Source organism: Bubalus bubalis, chromosome 3 (genome assembly GCF_019923935.1).
Source record: "Bubalus bubalis isolate 160015118507 breed Murrah chromosome 3, NDDB_SH_1, whole genome shotgun sequence".
NCBI classification, from domain to species: domain Eukaryota; kingdom Metazoa; phylum Chordata; class Mammalia; order Artiodactyla; family Bovidae; genus Bubalus; species Bubalus bubalis.
In genome coordinates, this window is record NC_059159.1 from 18728555 (window position 1) to 18748009 (window position 19455).

General features: G+C 50.3%; 1 protein-coding gene across 1 annotated transcript; it reads right to left on the bottom strand.

The window, feature by feature from the left end:
• Positions 1-7243: 7243 nt before the first annotated feature.
• Positions 7244-10861, bottom strand: FZD2 (frizzled class receptor 2). The gene has a single exon (XM_045164787.1). The coding sequence runs from the start codon at positions 10540-10542 to the stop codon at positions 8845-8847; it is 1698 nt and encodes a 565-aa protein (XP_045020722.1). The 5' UTR covers positions 10543-10861; the 3' UTR covers positions 7244-8844.
• Between the last annotated feature and the right edge of the window lie 8594 nt (positions 10862-19455).

Sequence of the window (19455 nt, forward strand, 5' to 3'; positions counted from 1 at the left end):
GAAAGAGGAAGTCAAGGGAGAGAGAAGAGCTAAAGACATCAAGGTGGAGAAGAAAAGGTGGACGAGGGCTGTGCCAGCCTGGGGATGGCTGGGAGATTTCCAGCTCTCTTTGGATGGAGCTGGGCTCCCTACTGGCACTATGGCTCATTGATTGGAAGGGGTGGTGGCACTGGTTATCTTGAGGTATCTGAGTTCAGAACTTCTTATCAAAGCAAACAAAGACTTTGAAGTGGTCAAAAATATTGCTGTATGTCCTTGAAGATTATCTCTGAGTTTTATTATCGTTCGGTTATTTTACAGCTCAAGACGACTGGTAGTAAGGGAAAAGATTTTTGTCCATGCAAACTGTGTCTGTGTTACAACTTACTGTTGCCCATTGGAAGCTGCTCAGTTTTGCATTAAGTGAATTTATTTCTTGATGGCCTACATTTGTTCTGTTCTTTGGATTCTAGTCTGAATGTCTCACCTTCACTAACTAAGGAGTTAAATGAAATTTTTGATGTGTTCATGGTATATTTCTATAAGTAATTACTCTTCTTGGAGAAAAAATATTTTTTAAACATTCTCATTAGCACTGAAGATTGAGCAGAAGGCTTCTAGGACCCTCTGTCCTGGGCAAGCTTTCCCATGTGCTCCTAACACCAGATTACATATGTCAGGTTATTAAGGGATTGTCCCCAACTGCATTGCTTGTTTTACACACATCAAGTAGATTCATTGTGATCCCATATTTGAGCCTGCACACATTTTCAAACAATTATATAGTGAGCTTGTTTAACAAGACATGTAACAACCAAACTCACAAGTACAACACCTAATACTTATCCATTCTTTGATTCAAGAAACTGGATGGTAGGCTACATATGGGCAAGGACCGCACGTGTGCATTCTAGAACTTAGCAAGTGCCTGGCTCCTGGTAACCACTAAATACACATCTACTGAGTCAACACAGGATGAATAAGCTTAACTAGCATTGATTAAGCACTTACTATGTGCCAAGCACTATTTTAAGCCTTTTACTTGAATTAGTTTGTTTAATTCTCCAACCAGTCTTGAATGGTAAATATAACCACTATCCTCATTTACAGATAATACACAGAGAGGTTAATTGACTTGCCTAAGGTCGACAGCTCGCAAGGGGCTGAGGCAGGATTCAAGCCCACGTAGTCTGGCTCCAGAACCTGTGATCTTGGGCACTTACCATGTGCCAGGCATATTCCTAGGCTCAGGGATACAGAGATAAAAGACCAAACACAGACTCTCTCTCAAGGAGGTCATAGTCAAGAAAGAAGACAAGTAACAGTAACGTGTTATGCTGTGACAGATGAGAGCATAGTGTGGGGACAGGACTGGCCTGGAATCTGGCTCTCAGCAGGAGGGCCCCCGACCTCAGGTAAGTTCTGAGGCTCTTGGAGTTCATAATATCCAGGGTAGGGGAAGGGAAGAGCACTTGTATCACAGAAACGGCATGTGCAAAGTGGCAGAGCACGACTGGTCTGAGGACATGAAGGCTCTGGAGGCTGGCAATATGAGAGTGTAGGGAAGAATGAGTGGACATAAGACTGGAGATATAGCAACCAGACCCACATCTTGGAAACCTGTATGTGCTCAGGGCAGGAGCTGGGACATTCCTCGGAGGCCTAATACGATTGTAAGCAAGGGAGTTAGAAGCTCAGATCCCAGGACTTCCCTGGTGGTCCATTGGTTAAGACTCTGTACTCCCAACGCAGAGGGCCGGGGTTCAATCCTTGGTCAGGGATCCACGTGCCACAACTAAAGATCCTGAATGTCGCAAATAAGACCTGGCGCAGCCAAATAAATAAATAAAAATGTTTTAGAAAGGGCTTCGCTGGTGGCTCAGTGGTAAAGAATCCACCTGCTAATGTAGTAGACACAAGTTCAATCCCTGATCCGGGAAGATCCCACATGCCTTGGAGCAACTAAGTCTGTGCATCACAATTGTTAAGCCTGTGCATCACAATTGTTAAGCCTGTGCCCTAGAGCCCTGGGACTGCAACTACTGAAGCCCATATGCCTAGAGTCCATGCTCTACAACAAAAGAAGCCATCGCAATGAGAAGCCCAGCTCACTGCATCTAAAGTGGCACCCCCCCCTTGCCGTAACTAGAGAAAAATCCATGCAGCAACAAAGACCAAGCACAACCAAAAATAAATAAATAAAATTATTTTTTTAATATTAAAAAAAAGGAACTCTGCCTACTCCCCATCCCACAGGACACGAAGCCCAGTACACTTAATTGCCTACAAGCCACATCTCATACCAGAGTTCCCTGGGAGGCCTAGACCTGGAGGGAGAAGCTAATTGATTCTGGGATACATCCAGGGCCACCTGGAGCAGTGGCCAGGCATCCTCTCTCCCTCTTGTCCAGGATTCCTACTGTCACCCCCACTCCCCAACCACCACTGCTGTGGCCACCTCAGGTACATGCCCTCCTGTCAGTCACATGCCAGGTAAGGCCAGAGATGAGAATTAAGTATTCTTCCTTCCTACATCCTTTTGCGGCCCACCCTCTAACTCCACCATCCCCATCAACCGCAGAGCCTGGCACACTCCAGGCCACAGTCAGAGGAAGGAGAGTAGGGAGACCGGAGCTCCCTGGGGGAGCCAAGGCTCTGGGCTGTACCCTCCCCTCCCACCAGGCTGAGGTTGGTGATTAGCTGGGTTAATTATATCCAAGCCATTTCCGATTGGCACAAGCCCACCCACCCACAGAGCCTGCCCAGAGGCGTGCGGGCCTGGCCCAGGGTCAGGATGCTAGGGCGCCAACTACCCTGGGAGGGGTCCTGATGCCTGCAATGGTCAGATGGGAGGGTAGAGGTCCTCCCCTCTCCAGGACCTCCTTCTCTGTCCCTCACCCCAAGTCTCCTTCTCATTACTTCCTACCCCTATCCTCCTTTTGGCTCACCCCCACACAAACCCCATCCCCTCCCCTCCCTTCCTCTCTCCCCCCAAGGTCTGGAATGAAATCACGGGGCTCTGAGTTCCGCACGAGGCACCGACATAAACACTCTGATTGGGGCTAATTATAAGGGCCAGGTTGGGAGGCTGGAGCCTTCAGAAAACTTGGCTTTCAAACAAAGGGCCCAGGGCTCAGCCCCCAGCCCAGGCCGGCTCCTCTCCAGGCTAAAGAATAGGACGGTCCCAGGCCATAGGCAGTCCTCTCTAAACCCAATCAGTGGCCTGTGATCTTGTTCCATGTCCCAGGTCCTGTCTTGTCCTTTCTTGGTTGCTGTCACTTTGGTCCTTCCCAGCCCTGAATCCCAGGGCCTTCCCAGGTGGCCTGGACCAGCCACAAGCTTACAGGGGAAGGCCAGGCAGCTGGGGAGGGGCTCTCAGGCTGTGAGGCTGGGGACAGGGCTGAACAGAGGGAAGGGGGGAGGCGCCGGGGAAGCCAGCTGTGACAGCCCCAACCCTAATTAGCCAGCTTCAAAGCCGTCCAGAGAGAGAGCCGGCGCGTGTGTGTGCCCTGCTCACTCAGGCGGGTAAGACATTTCTGTCCTAATCAGAGAAGAGAGAGGGAGAAAACTGCTGCCCACCTCCACCGTGGGGATCCCCTAGATCGTGAGCAGGCACCCCAAGTCAGGTAGAGCAAGTGGGAGCACAGGAAATCATTCTATTTTGTTAAAACTACCTGTAACTGTGAGTCCAAAAGCCCTCAAGAGATGCACGTCCTTTGATCCAGTGATTCCATTTTTAGGAATTTATCCTAAGTATAGAAGATTGCCACAATTTATCGAGCTTCTACAATGTTAGCTCTTTACATGCATCATCTGACCCAATCTTCACCACGACCTTGCCAGACAGGTACTATCACCTTTTTAACAGATGAGGACTGAGTCTCAGAGGTTAGGAGACATCCACAAGGGCTCACAGCTGGCACTGTGTCGTGCCAACGCCTGTAACTCCCTATACACATCTGTCTCTTTCTCCTTTTCTCCCTCAACTATAAAAGTCTTATATGTTTATTACATTGTGCTTCATCTTGATACCTGCAGGAGAGACAGGATCTAGAGAATAATCTGGCTTGGGGGTGTTCCTGGTTTTGTAGATCTGATGGTTTGCCGTCCAGAGCCCCCCTTTTCCATAGCAGAGGGAATTACAGATGGAAAGGGGGACACTGGGGTCTGATGTGAAGGCTGCCCCAGTGATAAAGACTGGATAATGTCTAACCAGGGATTGAAAAATCAGCTTGGGGGCAAGATGGGGGAGGAGACGTGCACAGATAGACAGACCATACACCGTCTATCAGTTCAGTTCAGTTGCTCAGTCATGTCCGACTCTTTGTGACCCCATGAATCACAGCACGCCAGACCTCCCTGTCCATCACCAACTCCTGGAGTTCACTCAAACTCATGTCCATTGAATCAGTGATGCCATCCAGCCATCTCATCCTCTGTCGTCCCCTTCTCCTCCTGGCCCCAATCCCTCCCAGCATCAAGGTCTTTTCCAATGAGTCAACTCTTCGCATGAGGTGGCCAAAGTATTGGAGTTTCAGCTTCAACATCAGTCCTTCCAATGAGCACCCAGGACTGCTCTCCTTTAGGATGGACTGGTTGGATCTCCTTGCAGTCCAAGGGACTCTCAAGAGTCTTTTCCAACAACACAGTTCAAAAGCATCAATTCTTCGGCGCTCACCTTTCTTCACAGTCCAACTCTCACATCCATACATGACTACTGGAAAAACCATAGCCTTGACTAGATGGACCTTTTTTGGCAAAGTAATATCTCTGCTTTTCAATATGCTCTCTAGGTTGGTCATAACTTTCCTTCCAAGGAGTAAGTGTCTTTTAATTTCATGACTGCAATTACCATCTGCAGTGATTTTGGAGCCCAGAAAAATAAAGTCTGACACTGTTTCCACTGTTTCCCCATCTATTGGCCACGAAGTGATGGGACCAGATGCCATGATCTTCATTTTCTGAATGTTGAGCTTTAAGCCAACTTTTTCACTCTCCTCTTTCACTTTCATCAAGAGGATTTTTAGTTCCTCTTCACTTTCTGCCAGTAAGGGTGGTGTCATCTGCATATCTGAGATTATTGATACATGCAAAATTGTTTTCACCAAAGTCTGGCCATTTTTTACCAGGAGAATGTCCAAAGATACTGCAGTTTCTCAGAGGAGTCAGCGGAAGTTTAAGATTTATTTCAAGGTGAGGAGACTATGTCCGGAGAAGGAAGGGACCTACTACAGTGAGTAATGAGTTTACCAAAGGGACAATGCCTTGGAAATGGTAGGAACTTGGGCTCTGCTCCCCCAGACATGTTCCCCAGGGCACCCTGGGACAGCATCTCCCCAATTCCAGAATCCAGCTCAAGTCTAGGATCTCAACACCCTCTTGGAGAGCTTTTTGGAATGATCTAAATTACAGATTCCACTGATCCTCACTCTCTGAGGATGTTCAGAAGAATTTTGTCTTGGAAAACCTTAAGTGTTCTTTTCTGGGGCACTTTAAAGGACAAAGAATTTGCAGGGAAAGGAATCGTCTTTAGGAGGGGAGTCTGTGATGGGGGGAGTCTCATCAGTGAAGCAGGGGAGCTGGAGGACCAAGCACAGTTGCTGCTTTGTGGGAGGGGTGTGGGAAGGAGGGCAGGTAGAAAGCCTCTGTGGTCTGACACCTGCCCAGGCCTGGGGGCCTCAGGTGAAGGGCTTTCTTACTTGGCCCTTGATCCTCCACCAGACAAAGCTGCCCTCTTCCAGAGGGAGGGCAATACCAACCCACTCACAAGGGGTTGAGGGCGACCCAGAAATCTGCTAAAGCAGACCTGGGGCTCATGAGTTTAACTAGGTTTTCCCAGCTAGGGACTGGAGACAGATCCTTCTCCAGCAGTGGCAGTGAGCTCAAGCGGTTCACTTATGGGTCTCTTCTCCATGGCACTTTGTCCCCTAAATCCTGTACACCAGCAGTCCCCAAGCTTTGTGGCACCAGGGAACAGTTTTCATGGAAGACAAGTTTTCCATGGACCAGGGTGGGATGGGGGATGGTTTGGGGATGATCTGAGCACAAGAGATTTATGGTGCACTTTATTTCTATTATTATTCCAGCAGCTCCACCTCAAACCATCAGGCATTAGATCCTGGAGGTTGGGGACCCCTGCTCTACACCCTTACTGTAAGAGTTGTTTCATTAGACCAAGGAGAGCAGCCAGAGAGAAAGTTCCCCACTTTCCCTAAGGTAATTCAGTCTTCGGCTACCCCTCTGGAGAAGGGGAGGGCATCTAAGAGAGATATCCTTTCCTAGCGAGGCAATTATCTTATTATCTATCCTCTCCCTAGCTGTAAAACCTATTTTTCCAGTTTTCTCAGGTTCTTTTCCCTCCGTTGGCAGACTTTGAGGCAGGAGGGTTGAGAAGGATCTTTACCAAAATTCACTCCCTCCCACCGGGCTCCGGAAAGAAAAAGGTAATTATTGCTAGTCTACCATCCCCTCCTGCCCTCAGCATGAGGGCCCACCGACAAGTGTACCCAGGGTACAGGGGTCTGGGGTCTGGGAGGCAGAGGAGGCTTTTCCCAAATCTTCAGCAAAGACCAGCACTCCTCTTCCCACTGGGCTCCAGCTCAGCCACTGGAAACCACCCTCCCCCCATCCCCCCTTTCGCAAGCTTTGGCCATTCTTTCCGGGAGAGGCGCTCACAATTTGTTTGTAATTTAACTCTTTCCTGCAGCCTTTGTGGGGTTCCTTTAGAATCTTGCAACAAATGGAGCTACAGGGTGGTGCCACCTCCCTGGCCTGCTTCTTTGATAGTGGAAGGTAACTCCCCATTGGAACTTCACACATATCATCATTTGAGAAACGTCTAGTTTTAACTTATAACATGGGCCACTGCTACAAATCATCTAGGGGAGGGTTATATATTTTGGGAAGGGGGGTTTTCTGAAATCCCCAGGCTTCATTCAATTCCAAACAAAGCCCCACATACGTGTTCAATTACCATCAAACATTTCCAGATCCCCTCCCCCAACATAAACTAACACACGCCAACACTTCGAACTAGGGGTTCTAACTTACTTTCTCCCTTGTCCCAAATACTGCCAACAAAGGGTGTTAAGGCACCATTTTCCCTACCACCATTTAGCTAAAAAAGCAAGATGGGAACTGGGAACCTCTTCTCCATCCTAGCCCCAACCAACCAGGTCAGGGGGAGATGGAAGGAGGAGGTGTGGTTTGGTTAAACTAATAAAATGTTACAACCCTGTTAAATACAATTAAAGGGCTAGATCTCTAGAAGATAATTAAATGCACTTTATTATGATGATTATTAGCTTTTAATTTGCACTATTATCAAGACACAGGAGATGGTGAAAAGTTGAGTTATGGGGGCAAACTTGTTTCACCCCACCCCTTGGTCTTCAAATCAATCCATTGGAATTAAAATTCTAAAATACTTCAAATATTTGGTTGAGGGAAATGATGTGTATTGGAAACTGCAGTTCTCATACCAGCATGAATGATACTTTAAGAAAAGTCTTGACTTTTATTTGGGGGGGTATAAGGGGAAGACAGAAAACATCTGTTATAAACATTCTATCAATCTTGTGATAGAGAATGTCATGTAAACACTCAACCCCATCCCCACAGTCACAAAGAGCCTGCCCAGAGCCTGTGTCCAAAGCAAAGATACCCACTTCTCCCATCCCCTCCCTTTTCTGGGCAAGTTTGAAAAGAAACTAGTCTTTGTCAAAGAAAAACTAAAAATCCCACCAGCCCGTCCATCCGTTCCCTCCCTCCAACCCAACCCATTTTATTGCTTTTTGAAAAACAAACAAACAAAAAAAAAAAACAAAAACCCACACGGACCACACAAACCACCCACAAACGGCTAACCTGGATGCCAGAGGAGACATTCAGTTGGGGGCGGGAGTGGGGGAAAGAGCAGGCGTGGGGGAAAGAGCAGGCGTGGAGTAGACAGCAGGGGAAAGGACAGAGATGCAAGGTATCTCCAGACCTCTACATCTGAAAACTTGATGATGCTCCCCCTAAAAATGGAGGCAGTCAGGATCCGTACTCAACCTAGTGGGGTGGGGGTGGGGGGTTGTTTCAAAACACACATCACAAAGCACTTTCTGCCCACTCCAAGAGCTCCCGGCAGCCAGTTGAAAAGAAGAAAAGTCAGAAGAGAAAGATCTTCCTGCCAGCAGGGGGGTGGGCCTGGGATGGGGGTGTGTGGAGGCCATTCCTCACTCGATCTCCGCCCTCTCCCCACCACCCCACCCGTCGGTTCGGGTTAGATTTTTTTTTTTCCCTCCACGTCTTCATCTCCGTTGGGAGGTTTCCAAAGACTGAGTGAAGGAGACAGCACAAGTGAGGAGAGAAAGGGGGAATGGGAAATCAAAATGAATCCAAGTCTTGTTCAAAACTATCCAACAGCTTCCATAGGCCCAGCGTCAGTGAGAAAGCTCACAAATTTGGCTTGAGAAGTTGAATGTGCCAACTCCTCAGAGCCAACACCTCTTCCAGCAGGCCCGGCCCTGTCAAACCAGGGATGGTGTTTGAAAGGGCCCTGAAGAAAGGAGAGAACCCCTCAGACCCCCCACCCCCTACTCCTCAGGCCCTGGCGCCCTCGCCCTCCCCCCTTTTTTTCTTTTAAATACAAAATATATAATTAAATTTACAAAGACTATTTACAGTTTTAATTACAAACCTGGTGGGGCTGTTGGGCAGAGTTTTCTTTAAAAAGCGACCTAAAAAAGAAATGGTTTCGATTGTTCTTTATTTAAAAAAATAAAATAAGGAGTCTGTAGGAGCGCCCGCCCCACCCCCTCCCCGCGGGCGGTGAGCGCGCGGTGCGGGCCCGGCCGGGGACGCGGCGCATAAGCGCCGGGCTCACACGGTGGTCTCGCCGTGCCGGCTGTTGGTGAGACGGGTGTAGAACTTCCTCCACGAGTGCAGCGTCTTGCCGGACCAGATCCAGAAGCCCGACGTGATGCCCACGATGAGCGTCATGAGGTATTTGATCATGTAGACGGTGAAGTCGGGAGACATGCGCGGCGTGTAGTGCGCCGGGCACGGGATGGCCAGGCTCTTGCAGTGCTGGCTCACCCACGAGCGCTCCCAGTGCTCTCGGAAGGCCTGCTCGTAGAAGTAGCAGGCGATGACGATGGTGGCTGGCACCGTGTAGAGCACCGAGAAGACGCCGATGCGCACCATCAGCCGCTCCAGCTTCTCCGTCTTGGTACCGTCGTGTTTCATGATGGTACGGATGCGGAAGAGGGACACGAAGCCGGCCAGGAGGAAGGACGTGCCTATGAACAGGTACACGAAGAGCGGCGCCAGCACGAAGCCCCGCAACGGGTCCAGGCTATTGAGGCCCACGAAGCACACGCCGCTCAGCAGGTCGCCGTCGATCTGGCCCATAGCCAGGATCGTGATGGTCTTGACGGCGGGCACGGCCCACGCGGCCAGGTGAAAGTACTGCGAGTTGGCCTCGATGGCCTCGTGGCCCCACTTCATGCCGGCCGCCAGGAACCAGGTGAGCGACAAGATGACCCACCAGATGGAACTGGCCATGCTGAAGAAGTAGAGCATCATGAAGAGGATGGTGCAGCCCTCCTTCTTGGTGCCCTGCACCACCGTGCGGTAGCCGTCCTCGGAGAAGCGCTCGTTACACACCACGCGCTCCTGGAGCACGAAACCCGCGATGTAGGCCACCGACACCATAGTGTAGCAGCCGGACAGAAAGATGATGGGCCGCTCGGGGTAGCGGAAGCGCTGCATGTCCACCAGGTACGTGGTGACGGTGAAGAAGGTGGAGGCGCAGCACAGCACGGACCAGGTGAGGATCCAGAGGCGCGCAAAGCGCGTCTCCTCCTGTGAGAAGAACATGGAGCCATCCGGCCGCGCCGGCTCACAGGGAGCCGCGCAGTCGCGCTCGCCCAGGAACTTGTAGCTGAGATAGGACGGCACCTTGAGGACGCGCGGACAGTGGAACGGGTGCTCCAGCGTGGCATAGCGCGGGGGCGAGCCGCCGCCTCCCGGGCCGCCCGGGGTGCCCCCCGCACCCGGCTGCAGGCCGGGCGGCGGCGCGGTGGTAAGAAGCGCTGGCGCGCCGTCCTCCGAGTGGTTCTGGCCCACGCAGATCTGCTCCGCGCCGTGGCGAGGGAAGTGCTCGCAGCGCAGGCGCTCCGGCCACTGGAAACCGAACTTGTTCATGAGCGCCTCGCAGCCCTGGCGCGCGCGCTCGCAGATGGAGCGGCACGGCGGGATGGCCTGCTCCAGCACGGTGCACACGGGTGCGTACATCGAGCACAGGAAGAAGCGCAGTTCGGGCGAGCACTGCACCTTTACCAACGGGTAGAACTGGTGCACCTCCAGTCCGGCGTCCTCTTGGTTCGTGTGGCCCAGAAGGTTGGGCATGATGGTCTGGTTGTAGGCGATGTCCGTGCACAACGGGATGGAGATGGGCTGGCAGAAGCCGTGGTCCGGGATGGATATGCCCTTCTCTCCGTGGAATTGGGCCGGCCCGGCGGCGGGCAGTAGCAGCAGCGGCAGCAACAGGCGGGGCAGGGCGCTGCGGGGCCGCATGCTGGCCGCCGCCCCCCACTCGGCTCCCGGGCGCCCCCCCGCCCCCGCCCCCAGCCCGGAGACCGCGCGCCTTCCCCGCCGCCTCCTCGCCGCGGCCGCCGCCTCCCGCTCCTCTTTGCAAACTTTGCTCGCGGCTGCCGAGTTGGGGAGGCCGGGCGGGGGAGGGGGGCGGCGCGCCTGCCCGCTAGCTCGCCGAGGTCGGACTGAGCCGCTGGAGACACCGCGCGCGGCTTGCCCTCTCTCCTCCTCTTCCTCCTCCTCTCGCCTCTCCCCTCCCTTCTCCGCCCAGCGACTCCTTTGTGCCTTCCTCCAGCCCTCACCTCGGCCTCTCCGATCCCAATTAGTCGGTTTCAAGGGGGCCCCCGCCGGCGGCCCCGCCCTCTCCTCAGCCCCCCAAAAAAGGGATCCTTGAAACCGCCCCGTCGAGCTCTAAGCACCATCCCAAAATGTTCTCTCGGCCAATGAGATTTAAACCCGAGGACCAGCCCCGAGGGCTGGATTGGTCAACCACAACATAATGAGATCAGAAACCAGATGCCAACAAAACTTTCCCCCCCTCCTTTTGCTTTTTAAAGAGACAAGCTATTATTATATTAAGGGCTTTTTGCCCAACACGGGATTTCTCTGGAGTCTCGGCGGCGAGATTCGGAGACACACGTTCCTCAGAACTGCGGAGGCCCGCGTCACTCAGCCCTGGATCACTCTTCTTCCCGGGGCCACGGAGCTCTAGGGGTAGAGCCTCTTTAAATCCGTGCCTCCGCGCCTGCTCCTCGAACCCCACTTATTTCAGTCCAATTTTTCAGAACAAGTAAAAAAAAAAAAATCTCAAATTTGAAAAAAAATATTGTTTAAGGGAGAGATTTTTTTTTTTTAATTAAGCTAACAGTTTACAAAGACGCTTCTCTCAGCCCATTTTCATGGCATCCAGACAAAAGTTTCACGTCGCCCTATATGTAGACCTCTAGGAGTTTGCCTCGCTTCTCCCTCTACATGCACTCTTAAATAACCCTCTGAAAAATGAGAGCTTGTCTCTTTAAGAGGCTCTTAAAGGGGCCTGGACTCCGGGGCGTAATTGCCCCGTAGCGAGCACAAAGGAGCCCATTATGGTTCTTTGTGTTCGGTGGCACCTCAAAGTGAGAAAACTCAGGAACTCTGAGGCCCTGAGCCGGAGGGTTGGGGCGGGGGTGGGAGGGAGTGAGATGAAGGAGAATGGCCTAGAGCTGCGGCTTCTCCCTCCCCTTTCTTCCGAGGCAAATCTTAATTATGCAAAGTAAAGTTTAGTTGCCATAACGAGGAGGTCTTAATCGGAGGTTAATGGTGGGGGGTGGGGGATGACGAGCAGTTTTCAGGGAAGAGATGGCTCTTTTAGGCCGTTTGGGGGAATTTTCCTCCTCTCTCTCCACCTCTGCCTCCGCCCCCTAAAAGCTTCCAGATATGGTCTCCTGGGAGAGAGGGGAGTTTTACCCAAATCTTAAGTGATTCCACACCAGAAAGGGGTGGTGTGTGTGGCGAGGAAGGAGGCTGGGGGTTGTGGTGGTTGAATTGCGCCCCCCCCCCCCCCGCAACACACACACACACACACACACACCACACACACACTTCTCTCACCTGACTAGGGGGTGGAAGGCAGTGGCCAGCAGGGTTCCGGTTGGTTTAGAAAGGTTTTCTTCTTTTTTCTTCATTCTTGGATTTTAAGTTTGGTGGGGAGGGAGTTCTGGGGCCGAGAGGGGGAATTTGCATGTAAATCTCCTGGGCCTGGTGTTGGATGATGGATCAATTATTTCTATTGTTTCTCAGTTAGGGGAGGGAGGTACTTAAAAAGAGGAAAGAAACTTGAGTTTAGAAAATCTCCTTCTCTTCTCTATATGGTCCAAATCCTCCCAGCCTGGCGAGTTGTTTCCTAATTCAATCTAGAAAAGGATTGCTTTAAAAACAAGACAAAAAACCAAACAACAACAAAAAGAAACCTAAAAGGAAAAAAAAAGGAGAAATTAGGAAAAAGGAAAGAAAATTCTCAGTCATAGATACAAACAATGGATCCAGGTTTGATAGGATTCAATTTTTTTCCCCTCCTTGGTTGAATGAAGTACGGATTTTCAGGTTCTTTACAACATGAAAATTGGCCTTATCATTTCCTGGAGAGGTTGACTTTTCACAGCTTTCGGAAGAAAGAGTTCCTTCAAAATCAGGGAGGCTATGCCTTAGCTCTTCTGTTTTATTTTCATTTCACCCACAAGTCCACCTTCACCCCAGAGCAGTCTAGGGATGGGAAAATTGTGCTGTCTTGCCCTGTGGGGCCCAAACTAAGCCCAAGGTGCTGTGCCTTCAAATCTCCCCTCTTACTCTACCCCTAGGACATCTAGAGCTGGTACCAAGCCTCTGAGCTGAACAGTGAAAAAAAAAATTAGTAAGGCACACTCCTCCACTCCACTCAGGAAGAGCTCACAGTCTGATAGGAAATTGAGAGTAAATCTCCAATAGAAATGCAGCATCTTCAATTTCCTTCCATGACAAACCTGTTTTCCTACCCTAGGGCCAGGCTTGAGTGACAGTTATCCCTTCCACCCCCAAGGCAAAGTGGGAGCTGAAGCTGCAAAAAGAAAAAAGAAATGAAAGACATTCATTCATACAATCAACCTTTCTGTATGCATCACACTTTTACTGAGTTTTCCGATTTTAAACCACTGTGGTAGAGGTTGTGGCCAAGACAGAGGAAAACGGCAGCATCCCTGCCCTTGAAGAGTTGAATTGAGGTGGTTGAACCTAGAGCTTGTCATTAAGAGTAAAATAAGTCGAAAGAAGAAAAACAGATATCGTATATTAACACATATATATATATATGAAATCTAGGAAAATGCTACTGATGAGCCTATTTTGCAAGGCAAGAATAGAGACACAGACATAGAGAACTAGACTTGTGGACACAGCAGGGGAAGGAGAGGGTGGGAAGAACTGAGAGTAGCGTTGTAATGTACACATTAGTGAAAGTGAAAGTCACTCAGTCGTGTCCTGAGTGACTGTTTGTGACCCCACGGACTGTAGCCCGCCAGGCTCCTCTGGTCATGGGGTTCTCCAGGCCAGAATATTGGAGTGGGTAGCCATTCCCTTCTCCAGGGGATCTTCCTAACCCAGGGATCTAAACCAGGTCTCCGCATTGCAGGCAGACTCTTTACTGTCTGAGCCACCAGGGAAGAATGATATATATACATTACCATGTATAAAATGTGATAATATAGCAACTTATATAGTGGGAAGCATAATTGGGAAGGGAATTTGAATTGGAGAGGGCAGAGGAGTGGGAAGTTGTGGGAGAGATTCACAATCATCAAAGTCACTTAAATGAATGTAAAATGACCACAGGATTCAGTGCTACAAAGGGAAAGGCGGTGGCGCTAGGAGGCCTCTGTGGTTGGAGTGAGGAGTTAAACAGGATGAAACAAAGGGAGGTCAGCAGGTGTCACACCTTCAGGGCCTTGCAGACGAAGTGTTAGGTGCTAGACGTAGAAATATGACCTTATAATCTCAAGGTAGGGATAGGCATTTCAGACAGAGGGAATAGCACGTGCAAGGGTGTAATGTGGTGAAATGGATGGACTGGGCAGGGGGCACAAGTGTACAAGTACTTTTGTCCTGTTAGAGACCCATGTACACCTGGGAGAGTAGCAGCAGAGGAGGTTTTAAATAAGGCAAGACCTGAGATACTGTGCACACAATCTGGACTCCTGGAGATAGAGATGCACTGGCATATTTAGGGAAGCAAAATGTTTTTTCCCTCTAAAGTTTTAGATGGTATATTTGGACAGTTAGATGGAGCATGATTTGAGTCAGCTAAGTCAGAGATTCTAGTTAGCAATAGATCATAAGAGATCAGGCAAGAGATGCTGAAAGCGTGAACTGAGCTGAGGCAGTATAGATGAAAAGAGAGTGAGGGAGGAGCCCAACCAATGATTCTGATTTAGATGACCTGATGTCATTAACCAGGATAGGAAATGCAGGGACAGGAAGATAATGAGCATAGTCAAGCCAGGTCAAGCCTATATTATGTTCAAAAGAAGATTGTATGTTCAATAGAAGGTGACTATTCTAACACAGGGCTTTCCAGGTCGTGCAATGGTAAATAATCTGCCTGCCAATGCTGGAGAAGCAAGAGACTGAGGTTCAATTCCTGGGTTGGGAAGATCCCCTGGAGAAGGAGATGGCAACCCACTCCAGTATTCTTGCCTGGAAAATCCCATGGACAGAGGAGCCTGGTGGGCTACAGTCCATGGGGTCGCAAAGAATCAGATATGACTGAAGTGACTGAGCACACCCACACATTCTAACCCAGGGGCTTGGAAGGAGCTCTTGATGGATTTAGATCTAGTACCTTTAGCTATAGCTCAAGCTATGAGAGCAGCTAAGATCACCTAGGGAAAGGGGATTGAATGGGAAGACTCAAGTTTTGGGGGCATCAGCATTTAAGGACCATGGGCTGTGGAAGAGGGAGACAGAGAAGGAGCAGTGGGGCCAGGAGACATTCTAGTCAACAGAAGAATGTGCCTGGCTTGTTTTTCCTGGGTCTTGAGAGCCTCAAGTCAGAATTTTTTTATTTACATTGTTTCAGTTGTGAGACTGAAATGAGATAGATAATGGCCCTTGCTTGACCTAATGCTAGGCAAAAAGCTTGGTAAGTAATAGCTATTATTTTAATCCAACAAATTATTGAGCATCTACTATAGGCAAGGTAGACTAAGTCTGCAGAGACCTAGGCTGCAGGTTCAGGGACTTAAAGTCTAAGGGGTGATGGTCTGCAGAAAATTGGGCTGATTTTCCTTCCTGAGAAATATTTCTGGTTGGTCTGGGGCTTCCGCAATAGACTGGAAGCCCACGTTGCTTCCAATGCTGCTGCGACTTCTGCCCCAAACCCTGGGACACTACTGTCAATTATCTCTTGGCTTACAAATCTGGTATCTAGGATAATTGTTGAGTGCCCACTGGAAAGATGCCACCCACTCCATTCAATGGGAGCAGAAGTCTCAAGTCGACAGGAGAGCAGAATAAATAGCTGGTCGAGAGGAAAGAAGCCTGCTCTGGGGCTCATTGAGTGACCTCAGGCAAGACATTTTCCTTCCTTAGCATCAACTGCCTCATCTGCATGAGGGGATTATTAAAAAAAAAAAAAAGAAAATCTACTGATTTTACCTTTGGGCCAGATGTAGGAGGCTGTGAAAATAATACTTTGGGATTATCACAGCTGTCCTTACTAGGTGCCTCCTGGACAAGGTGAAAGGCTCGTGTGCTGGAGCCAGTCAACAATAGCCAACACACCACAGGGATACTGAGAGCACAGGGAACTTCTCCCAGCTAAGGAAACCTGGGTGGCTGGGTGGGGAGGAGGGGTCTGCCCACTCTTACAACACAGCCAGGCTTATGGGATCTTAGTTTCGTGACCAGGGATTGAACCTGGGCCCTCAGCAGTGAAAGCACAGAATCCTAACCACTGGACTGTCAGGGAATTCCTTCTGACCTTTCATTTTGCCAAGAAGAGTCCTGGAAATTGCGTGTGTCCCTGTCTCCTTGCTTACAGAGAAATCGTCCCACCTAGCAGAGTTAGGAGTCCTCCCTTTGTTTCCTCAACCCCGGTCATTAGGTCAGTATTCTTTCCCTTCAGAAGCACTGAGGTCCCTCCACCCTGAAGGGAAGGGGTGTGTGTATCCATTCAGGAGGGGGAGGACTGAGGCTGAGCCCTGAGAATGAGGGCTCATTCTCAGAGGCTGAGCCCTGAGAATGCACAGTGAAGATCCTGAGGCTGGAACTAAGACCCAGTGTAGCCCAATAAATATTTTTTAAAAATACTCTGTTCTCAGTGGGGTAGGTTCTGGATGCCTGGTGAAAAACAGATTTGAGTCTTCAGAGACTCTACTTGGCTACCCTCATCTTCAACTTACAAGGTATTCCTCTGCTCTTCCAGTATCTTCCTTTTCTTCCCTGAGCCTAGAATCCACCTTCCGGTGAGATACCAAATTCCCTCTCCCTGAACTCCATCCTCCATTTAGTTCTCAGAGAACCAGCCCTTCAGGCACAGAATAATCAGGAGGTCTAGGACTCCTGGAACCCCCACTTGTAGATCACCTTCAGTGCACTTCAGCCTCCCCCCTGCCAAGTTCCCAGGCTGCTCAGCTCTGGGGACAGAGGCGGGTGGAGAATTGGCAGAGTATAGCTCTTATCCCCTTTATCTCTCCAGCACTCTTCCCCCAAGCTCTCTGGATGGCAAAATGGGCCATAAAAGGATTAAACAGATATAACAGATGATGTATTAATTAAGGACTTTAATTAGCCCAGGCCTCGGCCAAGCAAAAGCACCGTGTGGGCTGCTAAGAGCAGACAGGGGAAAAAACAAGCTGAAAAAAAGCAGTGCTGAGTTTGGTTAGCGAGGTTCTTGGGGGTGACTCTGCCTTCTTGGCCCAGGAAATAAGTGTCCCTGGGACTGAATGAGACAGATAAGTTTTCTCCTGGAGACTTCTAGAACTGAATGTCAAGAGGAGCGGAATGGGGGAGCCTGAATCATTGACTTGTAGATGCGGAGGGGCCCTCAGAGGGGATGACTATGGGGGTGCTCACTGGGGAAGGAGAACTGAGACAAAATTGCTTCTGGGTTGGGGGCTCCCCTCCTGGGCCTGCAGAGCATACCTTTCCTTTCCTAGGACGGCACCCCGTCTCCTAACTTGCTCTCCCCTCACTTTTTCTTTCTTCCTTTCTTTCTTCTTCCTTCTCTCCCTTGTCCCCTTCCCTTCTCCCAGAATTTCTCTCCTTCTCCTCCAGGCTGGGCCACCTCGCCCCCCTCCCCTTTCTCTTTCCTGTAACTTAAGCTGTTGTTGGGAGTTGGAGGAGCTGGGCTGGTTTGAAAGGAGGCCCCACTGCTTTTCAGGGAGGAATTGAAACCATGGAGCTGGGGGTGAGGGGAGCAGAGGGGGAGGGGGGGGCAACTTGAGAAATCAAAGCGGCTGCAGCTCCATCTGGGAAACCAACATTGATTTACTAGCAAGGACCTGGCTCTCCAACCCACACCCCAGCCCCAGGCCTGTCCCTCCCCCTCCTTCCCTGGACTTTGCTTTGTGGTGATAACTTGGGGGATGAGGAGGCCTGACTCCCTCCCCGAGCCTGAAAGCCTGTTTCTGTCCTAGAAGAACCAGCCGGGAGGAGCAAGGCCGCCCCCCATCCCCGGGGACCCTGGCTGAGCAGGGCTGCAGATGCTTCTAAAGGAGCTGGGTGTGGGAGGGGACCCCCAGGAAGGAGGAAAGCCCCTCAGTCCAGGCAGCCTGGCCTCACAGACTCAGCCCTGCTCTGGCTTGAGTTGACCTCCCTCCCCAGAGATGTGGGGCTGGGGGTGCTGACAGGAGGAGGCCACCGCTGCTTCATCTGTTGTGGCCTTTCCCTCGGAACAGGGCGGGGTTTGGGGGCCTGGAGTGGAAAGTAAGAACTAGAAAAAGAAAAGGAAAATCTACTGGAGTGAATTCGTTTGTGTTGAAGCCCAGCGTGGGCTGTGGACACCCCTGGGTTTGAGGGGAGACTCAAGGCCATTCTAGATGGTAGTGCCACCTCCCTCCTCCCCTCCTCACCCCTCCTTTTCACTTTGCTCTTCTTCTGTCAGGTCCTTAAATTCCTTGAGGTGTAAGAGCTCTCTAAAGGAGCCTCTGCAATGGGAATAGGGTCCCAGGAGTCCTAGACACCACTTCCAGATGGAAGTAGAGATCAAAGTAAGTCACAATCCCAGGAAATGTTTGTGCAGGTTTTTGACTGACTACCTGGTCCTCCTCAGTTGGGGAGAGGGGTTGGTTTTGTTTCGTTTTGTTTGGTCTGTGCTATGGGCCTGTGGGATCTTAAGTTCCCCAACCAGGGATCAAACCCCTGCCCCCTGAAGTGGAAGCATGGAGCCCTAACCACTGGACTGCCAGGGAATCTCCAAGGGGTGGGGGGTTAGATCCCTGGACTCAGTCCCCTGCACACTCACATCATTGGTATTTTTCAGGGTTCAAGCATCCAAAATTCAGGGCTAACTCTCAGGAAGAAGAGGAAAAAGAAAGTGATAGTCGCTCAGTATGTCCGAGTCTTTGTGACCCTGTGGACTGTAGTCCGCGAGGCTCCTCTGTCCATGGATTTCCCAGGCAAGAATACTGGAGTGGGTAGCCATTCTCTTCTCCAGGGGATCTTCCCAAACCAGGAATCAAACCTGGGTCTCCTGCATTGCAGGCAGATTCTTTACCGTCTGAGCGATCAGGGAAGTCCAGTTCAGCGTGTGGCCCCCACAAATCGAAACTTTTTAGAGCTCATAGGACTCTATAGGATGGACCCATTAGAGTCAATGGGAGAAGGGCGCCCAGGCAGGATCTGCCTATTAGAAATACAGATTCCTGGGCCCTCCTAATTATAATCCCCAAGTGATTGTGGAATTTTAGTTCCCTAACCAGGGATTGAATTCTGGGCCCTTGGCAGTGAGAGCACAGAGTCCTAACCAATGGACCCCCAAGGAATTCCTCCCAATTGATTCTTATGCATGCTCTAGAGCTCTCTGTTTTCCAGACCAATCAATTAGCTTTCAGAGCCCTGGTTAATCTTGGCAGCTGCCCAGGCTTGCTCTGTCCCCCATGGCAAATGGCAGACCCATTCAATCACCTTTCAAAATCTGACCCTGAAGTATCTTTCCAGCAGTAATTTCTCCCGCACTTGCCCCATTGTGGACAAGATGGACTGGCCCTTAGCATCCATTCTCACCTTCTTCTAGGTACCTTCCTATACTGCAGAGGTTGGAAAGCCAAAACCCTGAGCCTCCCTTGCAGCTAGACTTCTGGATGCAAAATGCATTCATTCAAGACTTGGAACGTGGAAGGGAGATAAGGTGATAAGGCCATGTTCTTGCTGCTCTAGCTATTTCTG